This window comes from Sebastes umbrosus, chromosome 7 (assembly GCF_015220745.1).
Source record: "Sebastes umbrosus isolate fSebUmb1 chromosome 7, fSebUmb1.pri, whole genome shotgun sequence".
In the NCBI taxonomy this organism is placed as follows: domain Eukaryota; kingdom Metazoa; phylum Chordata; class Actinopteri; order Perciformes; family Sebastidae; genus Sebastes; species Sebastes umbrosus.
This window is the reverse complement of record NC_051275.1, coordinates 8147432-8167332: the sequence shown is the minus strand read 5'-3', so window position 1 is coordinate 8167332 and position 19901 is coordinate 8147432. Positions and strand designations below refer to the sequence as shown.

The 19901-nt window shown below is 40.4% G+C and overlaps 1 protein-coding gene across 1 annotated transcript in view; it reads left to right on the top strand.

The window, feature by feature from the left end:
• Nucleotides 1–19901, top strand: part of LOC119491138 (alpha-2-macroglobulin) — a 41759-nt gene that overhangs the window by 334 nt on the left and 21524 nt on the right. Inside the window, 18 exon segments of the mRNA XM_037774836.1 lie at nt 2757–2937; nt 3861–4017; nt 5916–5968; nt 8760–8780; nt 10986–11154; nt 11280–11364; nt 12251–12374; nt 12482–12596; nt 12699–12808; nt 14272–14386; nt 14389–14426; nt 14718–14954; nt 16295–16358; nt 16746–16891; nt 17062–17211; nt 18868–19077; nt 19265–19355; nt 19626–19770. Coding sequence (XP_037630764.1) covers nt 2757–2937; nt 3861–4017; nt 5916–5968; nt 8760–8780; nt 10986–11154; nt 11280–11364; nt 12251–12374; nt 12482–12596; nt 12699–12808; nt 14272–14386; nt 14389–14426; nt 14718–14954; nt 16295–16358; nt 16746–16891; nt 17062–17211; nt 18868–19077; nt 19265–19355; nt 19626–19770 — 2211 coding nt within the window.

Below are 19901 nucleotides of genomic sequence, written 5' to 3'. Positions count from 1 at the left end.
TCGTGGTCGCACGTCGTTTTTTTTTTTGTGCGTAAAAAGTTTGTTTTGTGCGTCACGCTAGTTAGACGCCAAATGCACGCGCCAATGTTTGCTGGAGAGGCAGCTGCACGTGATTAAGTTATTGCAAAAAGCCTAATTTGATGTCGTGTTGTATGTTTGTTATCACTAAGGACCAAAATCCAGCACTGCCCCCCCACTGGTGAGGCTGAAAGTCCAATGGTTGGCCTCAGGACACTGTTATGCAACCTGTAGAGAGGCAGATCCACAAGTGTGTGTGTGTGTGTTTGAATAAGTGTGTGGGCGTGCGTGCACAATCCTTCCATCTGCTACCACCATTTGATTATTGAGCTGCTCATATCTGCTGAAATTATTGAGAACATCTTATTTGGTTAAACTACTAAATCATTTAAAAGTGGTGACCAATCATCAGTTTAAAGGGAGAATAATCTGTCATATGTCTTCATAATGCTGTTTTTAGACTATAAGGCCAACTCCATGTCATGCTTTTTTTTTAAAAAACAACCAAAAAAACAAGATCTTGGTTCATAGTTTCACAATTCCTGTATTGATTGTATTGATTCTGTTCTGACCTTTGTTTTTTGCAGCTCTGTGTGTGTTATCCACACTGTGGCCATCTTGGCTTGAATGCCTCTCATAGTTTTGTATCAGAGCCAAATAACTTTTCATCATCATGCAACTTCCGCTCTGGCTAAACGGGCATCAATATTCTCAGTACCACCTCCCCCACCACCCAAAACTCAATTAAATGTGTCCTTTATTTCTCACTGGCGGCAGCAGCAGGCCCTGTAAGCCAACCAGCCTCCAACACAGCATATTCAGCAGTTCAGTGGTTGTTTACGGTGTCTGTCCATGTAGGTTAAATAACACCACTTTTCAAATACTGATTTGCACGTCTTTTTCAAAGGTAGATAGGGATGTTAAAGCTGAAGTAGGCGAGATTGGAGTAAATATGATTTTTTTTTAAAAGTTATTTTTATAAAACGGATGCTATATTGGGACAGTAGGACATGAAACAGGTAACCTGAAAAGAATCATGAACCTCTGTGTCCTCCGGTGTCCTCCGGTGCTCTTAACGGCATCTGCAACATTTCACAGACCGGAGGAAAACAATCCCTAGTGGTAGAAGAAATACTCAGATCTTTTACTTAAGTAAAAGTACCAATACCACAATGTAAAAATACTCCATTACAAGTAAAAGTCCTTTATTCAGAAATCATCAGTAAAGGTTCTTTATATGATATCCCAGCCCGGTCTCATGGGAAGGTGTATAAATACTAGGGATGCACTGATCCGACTTATTCATTCCTGATATCGATACCTGGGCTTTGGGTATCGTCGGATACCGAGTTCCAATCCGACACCGGTGTTTCATTAAGCTGTATGCCTCACTGTGTGGAAGTGACTGGGATCATTCTTTTATGTGCAAGGCAACATCAGGCTTGACTTAAACATTGCTTTCCTAACTTTGTAAAACAAAATGTAACAAATAAATACTGATATATAAATTTACTGAATTGTTATTTATTATTAAAATAATAAATTGTACACCAGCAACTTGGTTACAATCTAATCTATTCTCATCTAATGCAGCAACAAATTGGTCAAAATTTAAAGAGGAATTAAAATTCCAGTATGTAATGTATATGGCATATACTGTAAACATAGAATTAAACATGTGAGCATACATTTTTCTGTTTATACTGTATATCCAATACACAGGGAGCAACATTAGCATTTATTTGGAGTTATTTCTGGTTGCTCGATGAATGTAAGTCCAGTAGTCACACTCTCTTTAACTCTGTTTTGGTCTCCACCAACTCCTGAGACAAATATCTGGTTCTTTAGCTGCTAAATGTTCCACCAGCTAGATTCAAACTGTGTCTGTCTACCACTCTGACACCTTTCAAATTACACATGTGTGTAGCCATATGACCCATTATTATAAAAATATTAGGGCTGTCAAACGATTAAAATATTTAATTGCATGATTGTCCATAGTTAATCGCAATTAATCACAAATTAATCACACATTTGTTTGTTTTTTCTATTCAAAATGTACCTAACAGGAGATTTGTCTAGTATTTAATACTCTTATCAACATGGGAGTGGATGAATATGTTGCTTTATACAAATGTGTGTATATATTTATTATTGGAAATCAATCAAACAACACAAAAGGGACATCTTTCAAAATGGCCATGCCAGTTTTTCCTAGCCAAAATTTAGCGTAACTTTGGAGCGTTATTTAACCTCCTTTGCGACAAGCTAGTATGACATGGTTGGTTCCAATGGATGCATATGATACCATGATCTTCTCTCTAGCTTAAAAACTGAGCCCGCGACAAAAGTTGCGTTAATGCGTTAAAGAAATTTGTAGAGTTAAATGCAAATTTGCGCTAACTTAGACAGACCAGAGTATTGATTACAGCTGCTTCAATGTCAAAATTCTTAAACAGGTCTCCAACCTCATGAATTAATTAAATTTAACAGGTGACGCCAATAACAGCTAATTAATTTCCCCTGCTCAGCCTATAATTGATATAGAAACAATTACAACATGCATAAGAGTGACTGACTATTGTAATGCTGAAAGAGAAAAATAAACATCTCTGCGTATCAAAAATGTTCCATTGGGCTGCTTTTTTCTTCTGTTGCATGCATGTTCTTTTAATGTTTTGTTCAGACCTGTTGCACATCGCATCCTTTTCCAACTAATGTCCTCTCTCTACCTGCAGTATTTTTGCAGTGACTGTGAGCTCCCAGATGAGAGGAGGGAAACAGGAGACCCTGTGTGCCCAGATCCACAGCCCCGCGGGAAACGTCTCGCTGACTGTTGCCCTCGAAATGGGCTCAGGCAGAACGTCCATCCTGGAAGAGGCTGTAAACCAGGACTTTTACCGCTGCGTTACATTCCAGGTGTGACCAAACATATGTACACACAGTTTGGCAATTAGTGCCAATAAAATATATTTTGTCTTTGGGCATTTGCTTCTGCATTTTCAGTGACTCAGTAACTTTGAATGCATTCACGAGGTTTCCGGGCACAGTGTACTTTCCTCTCCTCGTCCTCTAGCCCTCCATTAAACTAATGGCACAAATACTGGAATCATTATTTACCTAACCATCCAGCCGGCGCCATGACTGAGGCTGCCAACGCCAATAGGTTCTCTGTGAATTACCGCTCTGGTTTCTGTCACACTGCTGCCCGCTGTTATGCAACTTACGGGCCTTGCTCCATATTGATGGAAACGACCCGCCGACCCCAATCAGCTCTGTGACAATAGCACTTAGTTTCACTTGGTTCCCCAGTGTTTGGCCCTGCTGCAGGGTCAGGCCCAGTCTGGCATTTGTCTATCTGCAGCTAAACAAAGGCTGCTTTCTGCCAAAGCCTAGCTATGTACCTGCATTCCTCTGGAATACACCCCCTACCCTCCTCAGTCTCACAACACACACAAAAAAACGTCCTTCACAAATTTTGGAAGTGGTTCCAGTCCCTGTTACATAATAGCAGCTCCATTGGCAAGTGAAAACATATGCTACACAAGTATGACGACATTTCATAATTAACCTCGTGTAGTGGAAGAGGTCTGTTGCTCAATTTCAGCAGAACTCTGATGGATTCGCTTCCAAGCTGTTGTTGTTTACCGTTATAGTTGACAGATGTTACATTGCAAAAGACAAAAATGTACAATATAGAAAAGTGCTTGCCAACTGGGCACAAGTTGTGGTTCTGCACAAAGCTAAATTTAAAAGTCCCCCCCTTCCTTCCTTCCTCTCCTCCTGAAGATTCAAATATCCCCCGGTCCTCTCTGACAGATGTGTGTTTTCTGCTATTGCAGGTCCCTACAGTGCGCTCCAGAACTGTGGCAACCATTAATGTCACTATTCAGGGTGAGAGCACCTCGATGAACAAGAAGACCAAAGTCCTCATCGTGCCCCCTGGTTTCATCCATATCGTCCAGACTGATAAACCGATCTACAAACCTGGACAGACTGGTTAGTATTAACTACGACCACGTCCACTGGGAGGATATTTAAAGTGTTCGAGCTTCCTGCTGTGGTAGACTTGCTCTGCTGCAGTCGTACTCTTCATACAGCCCACATCATCCCCCTCTGCACCGCTCCTCAATTCAGCTGCACTTGCACAATTTTGGACTAAATTACAATATCTGCATAATGCTGAGCCACGACTTGACAACTTTAGGAATTATGTCTATATTCAGCACACAGAAGAATGGTGGTTCCTCAAGAGTTCTTGGTAGAGGTTGTGTGCAAAAAATCCATCAAATCACAGTTAAAGCACTTTTTAAAAATGTAATTTTAACCCTGTGTATTTTGTTTTCTTCTTAATTTTAAATCAATACTTCACCCACAAAATTACCATTAATATCAATTACTCACCCCGTGTTTCCTTGAATTCTTGAAGAAACATTTTTTCTCGCAAGACTCCACGGCGAACGGGGAATCCAAAAACGGCCTAAAACGGAGTAAATCCATGACGGATTGAAATAAATTGAGGCCAGTTTTAACAACAGCAAAACTATATCAAAAACTAAACGGATATTTTGATATAGTTTTGCTGTTGTTAAACGCGGCCCCCATTTACTTCAATTCATCAAGACTTTACTTAATTTTTGGATTCTCCGTTCGCCGTGGAGGCATGCGAGAAAAATAAAACCTGTTCTTCAACAATTCAAGGTAACACACGGTGAGTAACTGATATACCAATGATCTTTTTGTGGGTGAAGTATTCCTTTTAATGTAATTTTTGGACTCATCAATATGTTATTTTCAAGTTAGCAGTCCCATATTGTAAAAAAGTGAGATTTTCATGTCTTTTACATTATAAAACAGGTTTAAGTGCTTTATAAATACTGTTAAACTATCAAAACGCTCAATATATGGAGAAATACACACAGCCTGGATTCAGAAATTGTGCATTTGAAACAAGCCGTTAGGATTTCTGTCCATTTGTGATGTCACAAATATACAATATATAGACCATTACGCGGTTTAAAACGTAAACATTCTAAATGTGTCCCAGTTTATTTCCTGTTGCAGTGGATGTGAATAACATCAGCTGACAGGAAGTAAACATGGACCCAAACTGTTGCCTAGCAACGCAATTCCGTTGTAATGCACTAAAACGGAGCGTTTCAGACAGAGGGTAAATACAGGCATATTCAAGCAGACAGCACGAGGAAAATAAAGTGTCTTTTGAACATTACAGAATGTAAACATTTTCTATTAGAAACACCAAATACAAGTATGAACCTGAAAATGAGCATGATATGGGACATTTAATATAACCTTGGTACATGTGCTATAAAAAGATGAGACGAGTCGTCTCAATATGATGCCGGTGGTATATTTAGGACTTGTATTTCTTCATGGGGTATTCCACTAGGGTTGGGCAGAATGTTAAAATTTTCCATCCGGCCACCGTCAGCCCAACAACGAACAATTGTAAACATATTCAGTTGAAGTAAATCCATATCCAGCCGGGAAGCAGATGGTCCGCAAGGCAAAGTATCAAAGGAGTAAAGTAAAAAACAAAACAAAAATTCAACTGTTAGTGTAACATACAATAGTTTTAATGTTTTTCCATATGTTGTCACCCAAAATGAACACTGTAAGCGGACTGCTTGATTGCTTGATCTAAATCTAACTTTGACTAGAGACAGTATGATCTGTAAAAATAGTGCCGTCTTTTTGTTTTGTGCCATGTAAATAATCCCCTCCTCAATGTCCCTCCTCATCCCACCTGCTGTACAGTCTGATTTGATTCAGTTTATTTTCTGATTACCTTACTGATTATGTATTGCTGTTTGTGTGTTGTATTTAGAGAATAAATTGATGGTAATTTCTTTTTTTATTTCTTCTTTTCTTTAAAGTCCAGTTCCGAATCGTCTCTTTGGATGCCAATTTCATCCCCGTAGCTCGAGTGGTGAGTTTAATATTTATCTATATTTTTCCCTGATGAAATGATGTGATATTGTATGATGTGTGTAATAATTCCAACCAGTTAACTTTGCAATCTGGTGTGATTTCTACCAAGCAGTCAGTGAATCTGAAGAGCGAGGTCTATTTTGGTTCAGGAGAGTGGGAGGTGAAAGGAGGGCTGTTTGTTGATTTTGAAGACAGCGTGGGCGTGCAGCGCTGTGTGGAGTAGTGTGATAAACATGCTGTCAGAGTTCATTTGGCACACACTGCATTTGACCCAAACATCTGAATCAATACGGGCTGAAGGCCTTTTCCGTTTGTGTCGAGAGGCTGAAAACACAACTGCGTGTAGCGAACGTGAAATTAATTGAAACATATGATATGATGAGGGTAGGTTGCTAGAAAGCAGTACGTTTCAAATGGTCTCATAGGAAACAATAAAGCCGGGGCATTCCGTCAGAAATCGATCCCTTTCTGACCTCACCCGTTTCCATTTGAACACATTTTTTCCTACTCGAGGTTGATGTGCTCTAATCAGTGGAGCCGTAAATAGCAACAGGCAGAACAAACTGTCTGAATGTCCAAAAGTCCAAATGGGATGAGCAAAACTGTGCACCTTCACGTCACTTTGCACTACTACATATTTTTGTTGTCTTGTGAGTCCTTATGATGTCTGTTCATTTTAACTTTCTGTTTTTCAGTCATGTGATGATAAACAAATGGGAAAGTGAAGTAATATTTGAGGTTAAACAGAAAAAATCAAAGGCAACATAAAGAAGTCATGTGTTACGCCCGGGCCAGACGGGGCATGTCAGCAGCGCGTAACACTGTTCTGCAAATATTTCAGAATAAAAGCCTTGTGTTAATCAAATGAAGGAATTCTGTCCACAGAAAAAAAACATTATAGGGCTTTTAATTTTAAATTAATTTGATTCTAGGACGAAGTGTGGCCAAATAAAAAGTTGGGAAAATGCGAAGTGCGTATCGTGTAAGGGAAGAGAGTATCTACAGCCAATCAGTTAACAGATCCTGGGTCTCCTGTGACATGTCGACCTATGTTAAAAATAATTTTCTTCTCTTCTTAAAACACATGAACACACCCCCGGCTGCAAAACAATGCAATTATTGCGGCAAGCCACATCCCGCCGCTGCCTGGTGCGAATTCACCGTAAATACACAGATGTATTCTTAAAGGTTATCCACAATTTCAATACTTTTCGTCCAAAATATATAAATATTAGGGCTGTCAAAGCTATTGCGTTAATAACGATACTGGTATCCTATGGAACAAGAAAACCTAAGGAATAATTGGTACCAACCACGTCATACTAGGTTGTTGTGAAGGAGGCTAAATAACGCTCCAAACTTACTTTAAATTTTGGCGAGGAAAAACTGTCATGACCGGTCACATGACTCGGTCACGGGGTCCCAACATCACGGTCTGGTCTCACTCACATGAACGGAGAAAGGGAAATAACTCTGGATTCATTTATTAGTGCATTTTACTACTCTAAAAACGTAATTTTTTAAATAAGGGCTATTAGAGTGTTCGTACTGGGGAGTTGATTCACCTCAAATACAGACATGCTCACTTTATGATAATCACATGCAGTTTGGGGCAAGTCATAGTCAAGTCAGCACACTGACACACTGACAGCTGTTGTTGCCTGTTGGGCTGTAGTTTGCCATGTTTGAGCATGTTTTTTATGCTAAATCAGTACCTGTGAGGGTTTCTGGACAATATTTGTCATTGTTTTGTGTTGTTAATTGATTTCCAATAATAAATATTTACATACATATGCATAAAGCAAGCATATTTGCCCACTCCCCTTTAAGGTACATTTTGAACAGATAAAAAAATTTGCGATTATTTTGCGAGTAATCACGATTAACTATTTTAATCGATTGACAGCCCTAGTAAATATGCAAATTAGTGTGAACTCAGATGTTATATGGTAGACGGTTGTGTACATCCTTGAAGGTTTCATGTTGAGTAATACAGTAGCAGACTTCGAAGTATATGGTGGGTAGGTCAGTCTAACACATGACTCCTTAATGTTGCTATGATATTCTGTTTCACCTCAAATATTTCTTCACTTTTCCCATTATTTATCATCACATGACTGGAAAATGTGAAAAATGCAATTACTGCTGCGAGCCACACTTCGCCTCTGCCTGGTGTGAATTCGGCGTTAGGAAGGGCATCCATACTATCATACAGGTTAACATGTAGGAACATGAGTTCAAATGGAAAGGGCTGAGTTCAGAAAGTGAGCAGTAATTTATAAAATCCTCATATTTTTTACCCACACTGTATGACCGTATCCAACACGATGTAGCTGCTGCTTCCAGCAATTCATCAAAGATATGAAATATTCTAAAATATTTTTATGACTGCCCACTCAGATATATTATATAGAAATATTTTATATGTCTTGTACATTATGTTATACACATTTCCCCCCCAAACATTGGGATCTTGACTTGAAATAAAAGTCACACAAAGTATGAGTTTGTGTTTTTTTTTTTCCTTGGATTTCCTATTGAGGTTTGAGTTTCTGTAAGTTGTGCTTTTCTTTGTCTGCTCAGCCGTGGTGAATATTGCCAACTAACCAGTTCTTCTTCTGTTTATTTAAAAAAAACAAAAAAAAACGCATGTGCATTTTGCTACGGAAAAATAGAGAAAATAATGATTTTTCTGTGAACTAGCTTTACACATGTAAATATAATAGCATATTGTGCAGACTCTATGTGCAGCTTATCAACTTTAACAATGTTTTTTTTTTCTTTTTCAGTACAAAGTGGTGGCGATCCAGGTAAGATTGAATAAAAGTTATTGTATAAGAGACTTTTGGCACCTCTCCTGCCATCTGTTGACTAGTTGTTTAAAATCAGTCGACTGTTGGAGCATCTTTAGCTTCTGTAATGTATTTCTGAGTGAAACGGTATATGTGGGCGTGTATCATTTTCGATCAGGGTGCGATCAAATCGTTCAGGGATTTGATTGGATCGCTCAAAACTGTGCCCGGGTTAGTCATCATGGATCTCTGAAGAATGTGTGATGCACAGCTGACAGGGATTAACTAGCTAGTCATCCAAATTAACGTTTCATTGGATAAATGTATGTGTACACCCCCTATTATTTTTAAAGATGAGTCATGAAAAACATTTAACAGTTTTACAGGAAGATAAAAGCTGTTTCTCACCAGTGAGATGCGAAAATGCGGTGCGGAGTCCACATTAAAATTTTCCGCATTGACAACTATGCACACCGGGTCCGGTTGGAATTATCCACATTGCCGTGTTCCATTTGCGTCAACGAGGCCCAACTGAGATTCCTCCTAAATAAGGGGTCTGCAACCTGCGGCTCCGGAGCCACATACGGCTCTTCAGCCCCCTCTCCAGTGGCTCCCTGTGGAGTTTTTTAAAAATTAGTGGTAAAGAATAACTGTTTTTTTGTTTACATTATTATTTATCATTGTTGTAGGTCTATGGTACGACGGAGTATTATGGCCACATCGAGGAAAAAAAATAAATCTGAGGTTTCAAGAATAAAGTCATAATATTACGTGAATAAAGTCATAGGTTTACGAGTAAAAAAGTCGTAATATTATAATAATAAAGTCATAATATTATAAAGTAGTAATTTTATGTGTTATTTAATTTTTTTTCTTGTAAATTTATGACTTTATTCTCGTTATATTACGACTTTTTTCTCGTAAAGTTATGACTTTATTCTCGTAAATTACGACTTTATTCTCAAAATCTCTGATTTTTTTCCCCTCAATGTGGCCGTAATACTCCGTCGTACATTTGCACATAGACCCTCACTGCATTAGACTTATATACTATATACTTAGACTATAGGCTGTGTCACCTTCATCACAATGCTCAAATGTTTTGCGGCTCCAGATTTGAATTTTTTGCCTAAAGTAGCTCATTTGATAGTAAAGGTTGCTGACCCCTGTCCTAAATAGTGCTGTGTCCACTTCCCACAACAAAAAGATATCCAGACAGAGAATGTCTAAGTGGCTAACGTTAACTACTCAACACGTAAATTAATCGGACCCCAAACGTGATGCTAACGTTAGCTGTTTTGGCTAGCCCCATTCCGTGACCAACATATAACGTTTTCAAGTGCTGTGCGATGTCGAGCCATAAATTGTCCATTATTTTGTTGTCGAGGTAGCAGTGTTTGTCGCATATTATTGGGTGTTGAGAAAGGGACGGCCCATCGTTATAGTACGAAAAATGTCCCATTGCATTACCCTGAAAAAACAAACGGTCATCGTTCCAAAAATACACTCTCCGTGCAACAAACAGACGCACAATTATTAAGCAGAATGATGACGAACAAGTTGGAACAAAAGATTTCATTGGTCAAACCAATTTCTGCAGGTGGAGATCCGTTAAAATTGACATTCACAACAACCCACAAAATATTTTTTTATAAATATCCGTGCAAATTTTTCTGATGAAAATCCGTGCTTGGTGTGAAATGGCTTTAAGAGGGGGATTTTGAAAATACTCGTGATATGCATGATTTTGACATCAATTTGGTTTACAACAAGAGATAGCAGGAACAATTCAGACAAGATTACATACACACATGATAACCTGGGAAAAGTATTTTTTGTTTTGCTGTGATTTTTAAAGATTAATAGCACACAGAAAATCTGGGTTCATTATCTCATAAATGCCAATCTGTGACTGCAGCAAAGGTCACATGCACATTGTGTGCTAATTATATAATTATATGCGCATACAGCACACAAATGCAATATGTGGGGTTTTTTTATGTTATTTTTCTGGTGTTATTTGGAGACTAACAGCTCCTATGTGCGGGGTTTTAGAACGTTTGACTTTGGCGACCCCTGATGGTAGTACCAGAAAAAGACGGTGTGATATCAATACCATCCAATCAACATAAGGATTATGTTGTTTCTATCCAAACTTATAACTCTATAAAAACGTATGCCATCTGAATAATTTTTAAGGAATGTGCCTCTGTCTTTATGTAGGATCCCAATTCAAATCGCATAGCCCAGTGGTTGGATAAATCCATCGTTAGCGGCATCCTTGATCTTTCTCACCCCATGATTCCTGAGGCAGCGCAAGGAAGCTACGTGATCACCGCTTCGACGGACAAAGGAGAGGAAATAACCCACAGCTTTGACATCAAGGAATACGGTCTGCTGCAGTTACCTGCTAATTTTAATAGAAGAATGAGTCCCATTTAACAAAATAATGATGCGTTTGATCTGCATGTACATTTTTTAGCGGTACGATTTTTGATTCTGTTTCCTTTGCTTTAGTTTTGCCAAAGTATGAAGTAAAGGTTCACCTACCCAGTGTGATTACCATCCTGGACCAAGAGGCGACACTAAAGATCTGTGGAAAGTGAGTGTCCTGCTTAAACAGGACGGACAGATGTTGAAGATGGCAATTTAGAGGCGAAGTCCCGCCCCTTCCTGTGGACCCCTTGAGACGTTATTTGGGAAAAAATATGAACGGTTGTCAACGGCGAGAGACATATTTTTTTGATCCCGTTTGAATTGCGGCATAAATCACACATATATGATGTTTAACTACTGGTCTTTATTAGCCGGGAAGCAAAAGAACGAGTCAGACCCGTTGCTGCTGTGAGTACAACCCAGTAGGAAACACACAGGCATCGTAGCTTCAGAGAGAGAGAGACGTCACTTACACGACTTTTGGTGTGTCGTCTTTCTAATTACGTATTTTCACAGTCTAGTCTGATACTTCAACAGTTTTACAACAAACTGCGACTTCCTTGACTTGCAAAATTATCTTTTAAATTGACAAACATCATGTGTGTGATTCACGGCGCAATTCAAACGGGTTAAAAAAATATATTTCTATCTCTCCATTGACTACCTCCGTTGCACCAATCAAATTACTACTATAGACTTTCATGCCCCCTGGAGAGCATTAATGTAGGAGGCGCTATAACGCTGCAATACATACAATTTCTATTTCTTTTTTGTGGTCAGTAAAAAAAACAAGAACAAAAGTCAAAACAAACCCCAAGGATATATACAGTATATACTGATTTCTTAGCAAAGATACATTTGAATTTCAGTTTGACTTTAAGTATTAGCCAGGCAGTGTCATCCACATCTGACATGATGGATATTGTGCTGTTGCTTTCTCAGTGAATACTGCACTTGCTGTCTATAGGCTGATATTAACCTGAAACGCTAAAATCAAAAATCAGGATCAATTTCTAAAAAGCATCTCTGTATCCCTGTGCTTTTTGCTGCAGATACACCTATGGGAAACCTGTTGTTGGTTCAGTCAAGGCAGTGTGTTGTAGAAATGCCGCCCGCCGGTATCATTGGTATTCAAGTGTCCAACAAAAGAACCTGTGCAAAACGTATGAACTGACGGTGAGTACTCCAGACATCAAATCAAATCCTTGCTGTAATCACAGTTTTCTTTCACGAGTTCTATTTATTTTCTTCGTTTGAAATTGACTCTTGTTATTATCTTCTAGACGGATAAAAGCGGTTGTGCCACACAAACTATGAACATGACCGATTTTTCCCTCACCAAGAACCATTACGAAGACAGTTTTGAGGTGAACGCTGAAATGGAGGAGTTCGGCACAGGTAGGTTGACTGAATGCACAGGAAGGTTGACCGGATACTGTTCATTGAGTCATCGGCACAAGTTCCTGATGAGCTGTGATCTGCATGTTTGCTATCATCTAGGGGTCATTCTTAAAGGCAGTGGGCAGACCGGCTTCAGCAGTAACATCAGAACTGTCACCTTTGAGGACGTACCTGCCTCGTACAAGCCTGGCATCCCGTTGGAGGGAAAGGTAATCGGTCTCATCAATGGCCACTCTTCGCTATAGCCTGCTGTCAGCACAGCGCAAAGATGAAGGCGAGGCTCTAGGGATCAGCATTGGTGGACGACGACCTGCTCTACCCTCTAAGCCACAGCCGTAGTAGGGCTGCACGTGGTGGGTGCAGTGGTTAGCACTGTCGCCTCAGAGCAAGAGGGTTGCAGGTTTAAAAGCCGGCTTGGGGCCCTTCAGTGTGGAGTATGCATGTTCTCCCTGTGTTAGCGCGGCTTCCTCCCACAGTCCAAAGACATGCAGGTTAGGTTCATTGTTGACTCTAAATTGCTCGTAGGTGTGAATGTGAGCGTGAATTTGTTTGTTTCTACGCGTCAGCCCCGTGATAGTCTGGCGACCTGTCAAGGGTGCACCCGCCTTCACCCAATGTCAGCTGGAATCAACTCCAGCTCCCCTGCAACCTTAAAAAGGATAAAAGGTTACAGATAATGGATGGATGTTGAAAAGAGTATTAAATAATTGACAAATCTCCCTTTTAAAGGGACTCTATGTAAGAATCAGAAACAGCGACACCTGTGGCTGTTAAGTCATCGACAGTCAGCGCACTGTTGCTTGCACTTGTGCTTGCTCTACATAGACATGAACGAGCATCGCTCAAAACAGTGAGGTGACACATGTCAGCTAAAACCACAATAACACTCTATATTTCAGCTGCTTGGCAGTAATGTTAACTGACCAGACGCAGGTCTCTCCATGAATCAATGCTGAGCCTAGTGTTGGCTTTTCCTGCTTCAGCCTCCTGACCGCAGTCAGATGGAACAGGGGTCACACCGCAGATTTGGTCGGAGACGATAACGTATCTCGCTCCGGAGCTTCGTCACTTCAGGAAACAAGACACAGTAAACCTCTGTTGGTCTGGAGGAGCTGCAGCATTTATTTTCTGCACAAACGTCCACTGTACATTCACTAGATATTCTCAGAGCTAAACTAACTCTTCTGCAGTATGTAGTGTGCGCGCATGCACGTGAGGGGCGGAGCGAGAGCGTGAGTGAGAACGAGCGCGTTGTGTGAGTGAAGGCAAGCAGGCATGCAAAGGAGCAGAGTACAGCAGAGACTCCGGCCATGGAGACCAAAGCTACGATCTCCCCTGTGTCTTCTGACCGCATTCGGGGGGGCTGAAGCAGGAAGAGTTAACACTGTTTTGCAAGACGGGCTTCACTACATAGAACTTTACGGTTTTGGTGCTTCCGTGTAGTTTCTGTTCGAGTCTGAGTCTGAACAGCGTTTCTGGACTCATTCATGCTCCCAGAGGGAATAAACCCTTTAGCCTTAAGCCTTCAATGACCAGCACTGCAAAGTTAAATTTTTTAGTGAAATGCTGGAGAGTGGCAAAATCCTTAGTATGCTGAATGAACGATGAATTTTTAGTCTCTCATCTTGAAAGTCTGCCGTGGGTTAGCTTCTGCTTTCTGCCTTGTTTGCAGGTCAAAATGGTCGGTCCAGACGACAAAGCTGTTGCCAATGAGCCAGTGTATCTAACAGCCAGCGACACTCAAAACTTCATGCTCACTACAGACATGAAAGGCATGGCTTCGTTTTCTTTGACACCGCCCTCTGGAAGGACTCTGTGACGCTACAGGTTAGTTCCTGCTTGTCAGAGAGACTCTTTGTTTTTCACAAGAATCGATTCAGTTCAAGAGCTTCCTATTAAATAACCACATCAGTATTTATCAATTATACATTATCCATATCTAATTAAAGAAACTTTCCACCATATCGATCATGTTGGAGGTGAACAACACAGACCTAAATTCTTGTTAAATGAATCTATTTTTGAGAATTGGTTTAATGTCGGTTAGATAATAATTAGAGGTTGATGAATGAAGGCTTCTGAGATAAAATGTGTGACTTGTGGTTGTTGTGTCAACAGGCGAAGTCTAAAAAGACGTCGGAGAATGAGCCATATGTGCGCGATCTGCGCAGACCAGAGTACAGGTCGGCCCACCACCACGTCGCAGCATTTTACTCAAAGAGCAGCAGTTTTTTGAAACTCATGCAGGTGAACGGGAAGATCTCCTGCGACAAAGACGCGACTCTGCGTGCTCAGTACATCATCCAAGGGGAGGAGCTAAAGAAGGGACAGGAAGTCATTGACTTCTTTTACCTGGTAAGACTCATGCGATGGGTTATGGAGTGGTGCAGGAGTCCTAAAACCCGGGAATGAATTAGCATTTTAGCACTTCCGGTTCACTCATCCGGAAGTCAGTGGTTTCCGTTGAATGAGTTTTTAGTTGGATGCCTGAAATAAGGTCTGTGGTTAACACAAGCTTAACCTCTTAAGCTCTAGGGTGCTAGAAGGTCTGGTTCGCCAAGACAGACATACCCAAAGTAAATCAAGAATAACTCCACAACTACTAGTACTACTAATACTACTAGTGTATATGCATGATCTTGGTCTCTATGGATAGGTAAGACCTCAGAGAAAGTAACATTGGGAGTAAATTGTGATGAACCAATGGAAAAATTTACATTTTTATCCTTGCCTAAAGTGTTTTCTAGATTAGACCGTGGATAACACCATTATAGCAATGATGCCACTGAATTCATTCAGCCACTCCTTGACTACAACTGTACCAAAGCAGATATAAATAACAGAAAGCACATAGATTCTACAAAGGTTTTAGTAAGGATAGGACCAGGCGGACTCTCCATTTGGCCACTTGGATACCTAAAGTGTGCCAAATGGGTTTTCTACCTCTTGAAAGGGAATCTGGCTATAAAATACTCCTGATATCCACTACAGGAGGCTATGTGCACACAATGGAGCCTTTGGCCATGACTTTTACCCTGTGCATCATCACATTCTACCATTGTGCACAGTATATAATCAATAAAAAAACAACTAAATTGTATAATTTCAACTCCAAATTGAGTAGTTTTATTATAGTAATGAAATATGATCATGTAAAACTTAGATAATGATAATAAATAAGCTAATTAACAATGTAAATAAGATAACGAAAAGAATCCAAAGTCAAGTATGTACATTATATAAAAACGGTCAAAAATATTATAAAGTAAAATTACAATTTCTTGTGCGTTGATTTTGTTACTAAAATATTGAAATCATTGGCAAACAAACACTGCTTTGGACGAAATACACTTTTACACAATTCGGAATTAAAGACCACAACAGCATTTTATGAAGTTTTTAAAGGCAGTGTTTTAACACACAGCTCAGGTACCGGGTCCGTTTGGTAAAAGAGGTTAAGAGATTTTAATGTTTTTTTCTACAATATCAAAAACGTCATTAAATTCCCCACTCGTGAATTTTGAAGCTTTTACATGTCTTAAAAAAGGCGGTTCCTAGCAAGTTGCTAAATGAGACTACAAAACATCATCACGCCGACTTGTCCGCCTTTACAGCCTCTTTGCGTTTATACTCACTCAATTCTTTGTGGAAAAACACACATTCAATTTATCTGCCTGTGTTATGTTTCTTTCTAGGTCCTGTCCAGAGGTGGAATTGTGCAGCACGGTCGTGTCCCGGTGGCTGTTAAAACAGGAAATGGTACGAACATATGTTACGTAAACTAAGACAGCAATCCTAAAGGATGACTTCTATACAATCAGACTTCTTTTTGCAACCAGAGGAGTCGCCCCCTGCTGGCTATTAGAAAGAATGCAAGTTTAAGACACTTCCGCATTGGCTTCACTTTTCAGACCCCGGAGTGGCCCACTGGGTCGTCTTCAGGCAAACATATACGTAGCTACATTAGCTTCAGGTTAACCTAGCAGATTATTATTTGCCCATGTGCAGCAAAGATCATTGTTTAAGCAAAATACTAATATCTGATTTAATATGAGCAAAATTAGCAATTATATTATTAGTATTATTTATTTTGATTCATACGGTCATATGTCGCATGTCCTTGTCTCTCTGTCTTTCATGCCTCAGTCAACAAAGGAGAGTTGTCCGTATCGCTCCGTCAGGTTACAGACCTGGCGCCATTTGCCCAAGTGATAGTTTACACTGTGATGCCCAGTGGAGAGGCTGTGGCCGATAGCCAGAACGTCCCCATCCAGCTCTGCCTCAATAACAAGGTAACACCTGAATCACCCATTTGGGCATTTTATCGGCGTTTTATCTTCAAAGCAATATTGATATCCAATATAATATGCATTATAGATTATTTAAAGGCTGTACTCGTGACCTGACCTCTTCTAATCGGCTCTCAAACTAATGACACTCCCTCTTGGTGTCTCCTGCTCAGGTGTCTCTGAAGTTCTCCTCTCTCCAGGAGCTTCCAGCAGAGAAGACCACGCTCAGCCTCCAGGCTCATCCAGGCTCCATGTGCTCTGTCAGGGCCATCGACCAGAGCGTCCTCCTGCTGCAGGCGGAGCAGGAGCTCACTGTCGACTATGTACGATACTCGGCGCTAATTTGACCCACGTTAACATCTGTACCTTTACCAACACCTGAACACGGTGTTTTTTTAATAGTAAAAAGCACAATGTCTTGTTTTCCGAGAAGAGAAAAGTGGAAAAATTAGTAATTAATTTATTTACAAAATATAGTGTGGACAGGTAGTCACACCTGAGTGAGAAAGCCTTTCAAACTGCATTTGAACTAGTTCCAAGTCATTGTGAAATTACAAAATATTATTAATTATATTAAAGGGAATGTAAGAATCAGAAATTACTTGTTAACAGTGACAGTAGCCATTAAAGCTTCAGTAGGCAGAATGTTTTTGGCATCATTGGGCAAAAATTCCATAATAACCTTTCAGCATATTGTAATTCAAGTGTTCTGAGAGATAACTAGACTTCTGCACCTCCTCATGGCTCTGTTTTCAGGCTTTAGAACATCTAGCTCGTGACGGGAGACTTTGACCAATCACAGGTCATTTCAGAAAGAGAGCGCGTTCCTATTGGCTGTGCTCCGGCTGGTGGGCGGTGCTTGGTATTTCTTCAACTGATCTCAACATGGCTGCCGGGTCACAAACTTTCTCATTTTACAGCTGAACAGTACACTACAAGATGATTCTGAAAACATTTTACGTGAGAAATAGGCATTACAGTAACAGAATATTGATTCATATTTGATCAGAGCTACCTAGTTTGACTGAACGTGATTGACAGGCATCATGTTGATTAACGTTAGCAACATTAGCCAGCTAAAACCACAATATCACTCTATATTTCACATGCTTGGCAGTAATGTTAGCTGACCAGACGAAGGTCCCCCCATGAATCGAAGGCCCGGCCGACGTTGATCCTACTGTAGTGTTCACTTTTCCTGCTTCAGCCTCCCGACCGTGGTCAGAAGGAACAGGGGAGACACCGTAGTTTTGGTCTCCTCGGCCGGAGTCGATAACGTTGCTCGCTCCGGTGTTAACCCCCGTCACTTCACTCAGCAGCAGGGAAATAAGACACAGGAAACCTCTGTTGGTCTTCAGGAGCTGCAGCATTTATTTCTGCACCAACTGCATCTTCCACTGCACATTCACTGGTATTCTCGAAGCTAAACTGTCACTTCCTTCGTGCGAACACACTCCCACAACACTAGTTTTCGCCCGACGTCGGTCACATTCCTGTTTTGCATGACGAGCTTCACCAGATATATCTTAGTTTTTTGTGCTTCCGTGGAGTTTGTGTTGGAGTCTGAGTTGTGGTCGGGGGCTGGTCGTCTGTTGGCGTTAGCGGACTCCATCTCTTACCGAACGTTAGCTCTTTTTGCACACTTAGCTCTGTAAGCGAAGCTGAAATTAAAGGCACTCACAAGCGCGCATGACGTCACATCCATTTGATTTTTAATGGAAAAACTGGGCTGGGTTCTTCTCCACAGGCTGATAGAGGTTAGGTTACAACCTGTTCACCCATTGGCAATAAAAAAACGATTAAAACGCGTTTATACGTGTAAAAGCGTACATGCGTTCCCTTTAATATTATTATGATTTTAGTTTTTTCAAAGATGATTTAAATATTGTTATGTAGGCCCTCAGGTTGGAATGGTTTGTACCTGCTGCCTACACTGATGACTTACCCATGCTCATGTACATGTGTGTGTTGTTATGCAGGTGTACAACAGGCTGCCTTTACAGAAGCTGTCAGGATACACCCACGACATTGAAGACTCTGACCCATATCACTGCTACGAACCAGAACCAGAACCAGAGCCTGAACTAGAAGTGGAGATTCAGGATGACGTGGAGCCAGCTAGTCGATCAAAGCGCTCCTTCCACTTTGGACAGGACAATGAGAAGAATGATGTCTACGGCGTCTTTAAAGTAGACAATTTGTCATTTTGATTGGCTACAGGAGATATTGGCATTGATTGTATAACATGTAGTCAGTAGTCGACATTTTCATTTTCATTCTGTGTTCATCAGTAGTGACCAAATCATCTACAGTGTATGCCTTCTCTGTCTTTTATTTGGTTTTATCATCTCTCTCTCTCTCTCTTTCCCCTTCTAGGAAATAGGAATCAAAATTGTGACCAACTCCGATGTGAAAAAACCTTATAACTGCCATATCTATGCCTTAGAAGATGAAGAATATGGGTTGGGTATGCTTAATGGTTTCATTGTTATTGTCCATTCATATTGACCCGAGGACGAGAACTATAATATACTTTAAACTTAATTATTTTAATTAGTTCTGCTGATCAGACTGATGAAGTGGCAGAAGCTGGAATAATCGAGGAGAACCTAGGAGAACCTATTAGAACATACTTCCCTGAGACCTGGATCTGGGAGCTGGTTTCTGTCGGGTAAGTTTAGTTGAGTAATCTGATTTTTTTCTTTTTTTTTCTTTTTATATATTCATGCGTTCCTAGATATGGTAGACTCTCCGGTTCCCATGGCCAACATGATGCCACAGAGAGCAGGTGTTGCGATGAAAGTTAAAGAAGAGGAGGAGAAGAAAGAGACCGTCAGGACATTCTTCCCTGAGACCTGGATCTGGGACCTAGTTACTGTGGGGTAATAATAAAGTGTATAAAAAAAATTATACACTTTCCCTTATTTTTAGATATTTGTGCGTTTTGAACACCGATAAGAGTGTGTGTGTGTGCGTGCGTGTGTGTGTGTGTGTGTGTTAGCAAGAACGTTGA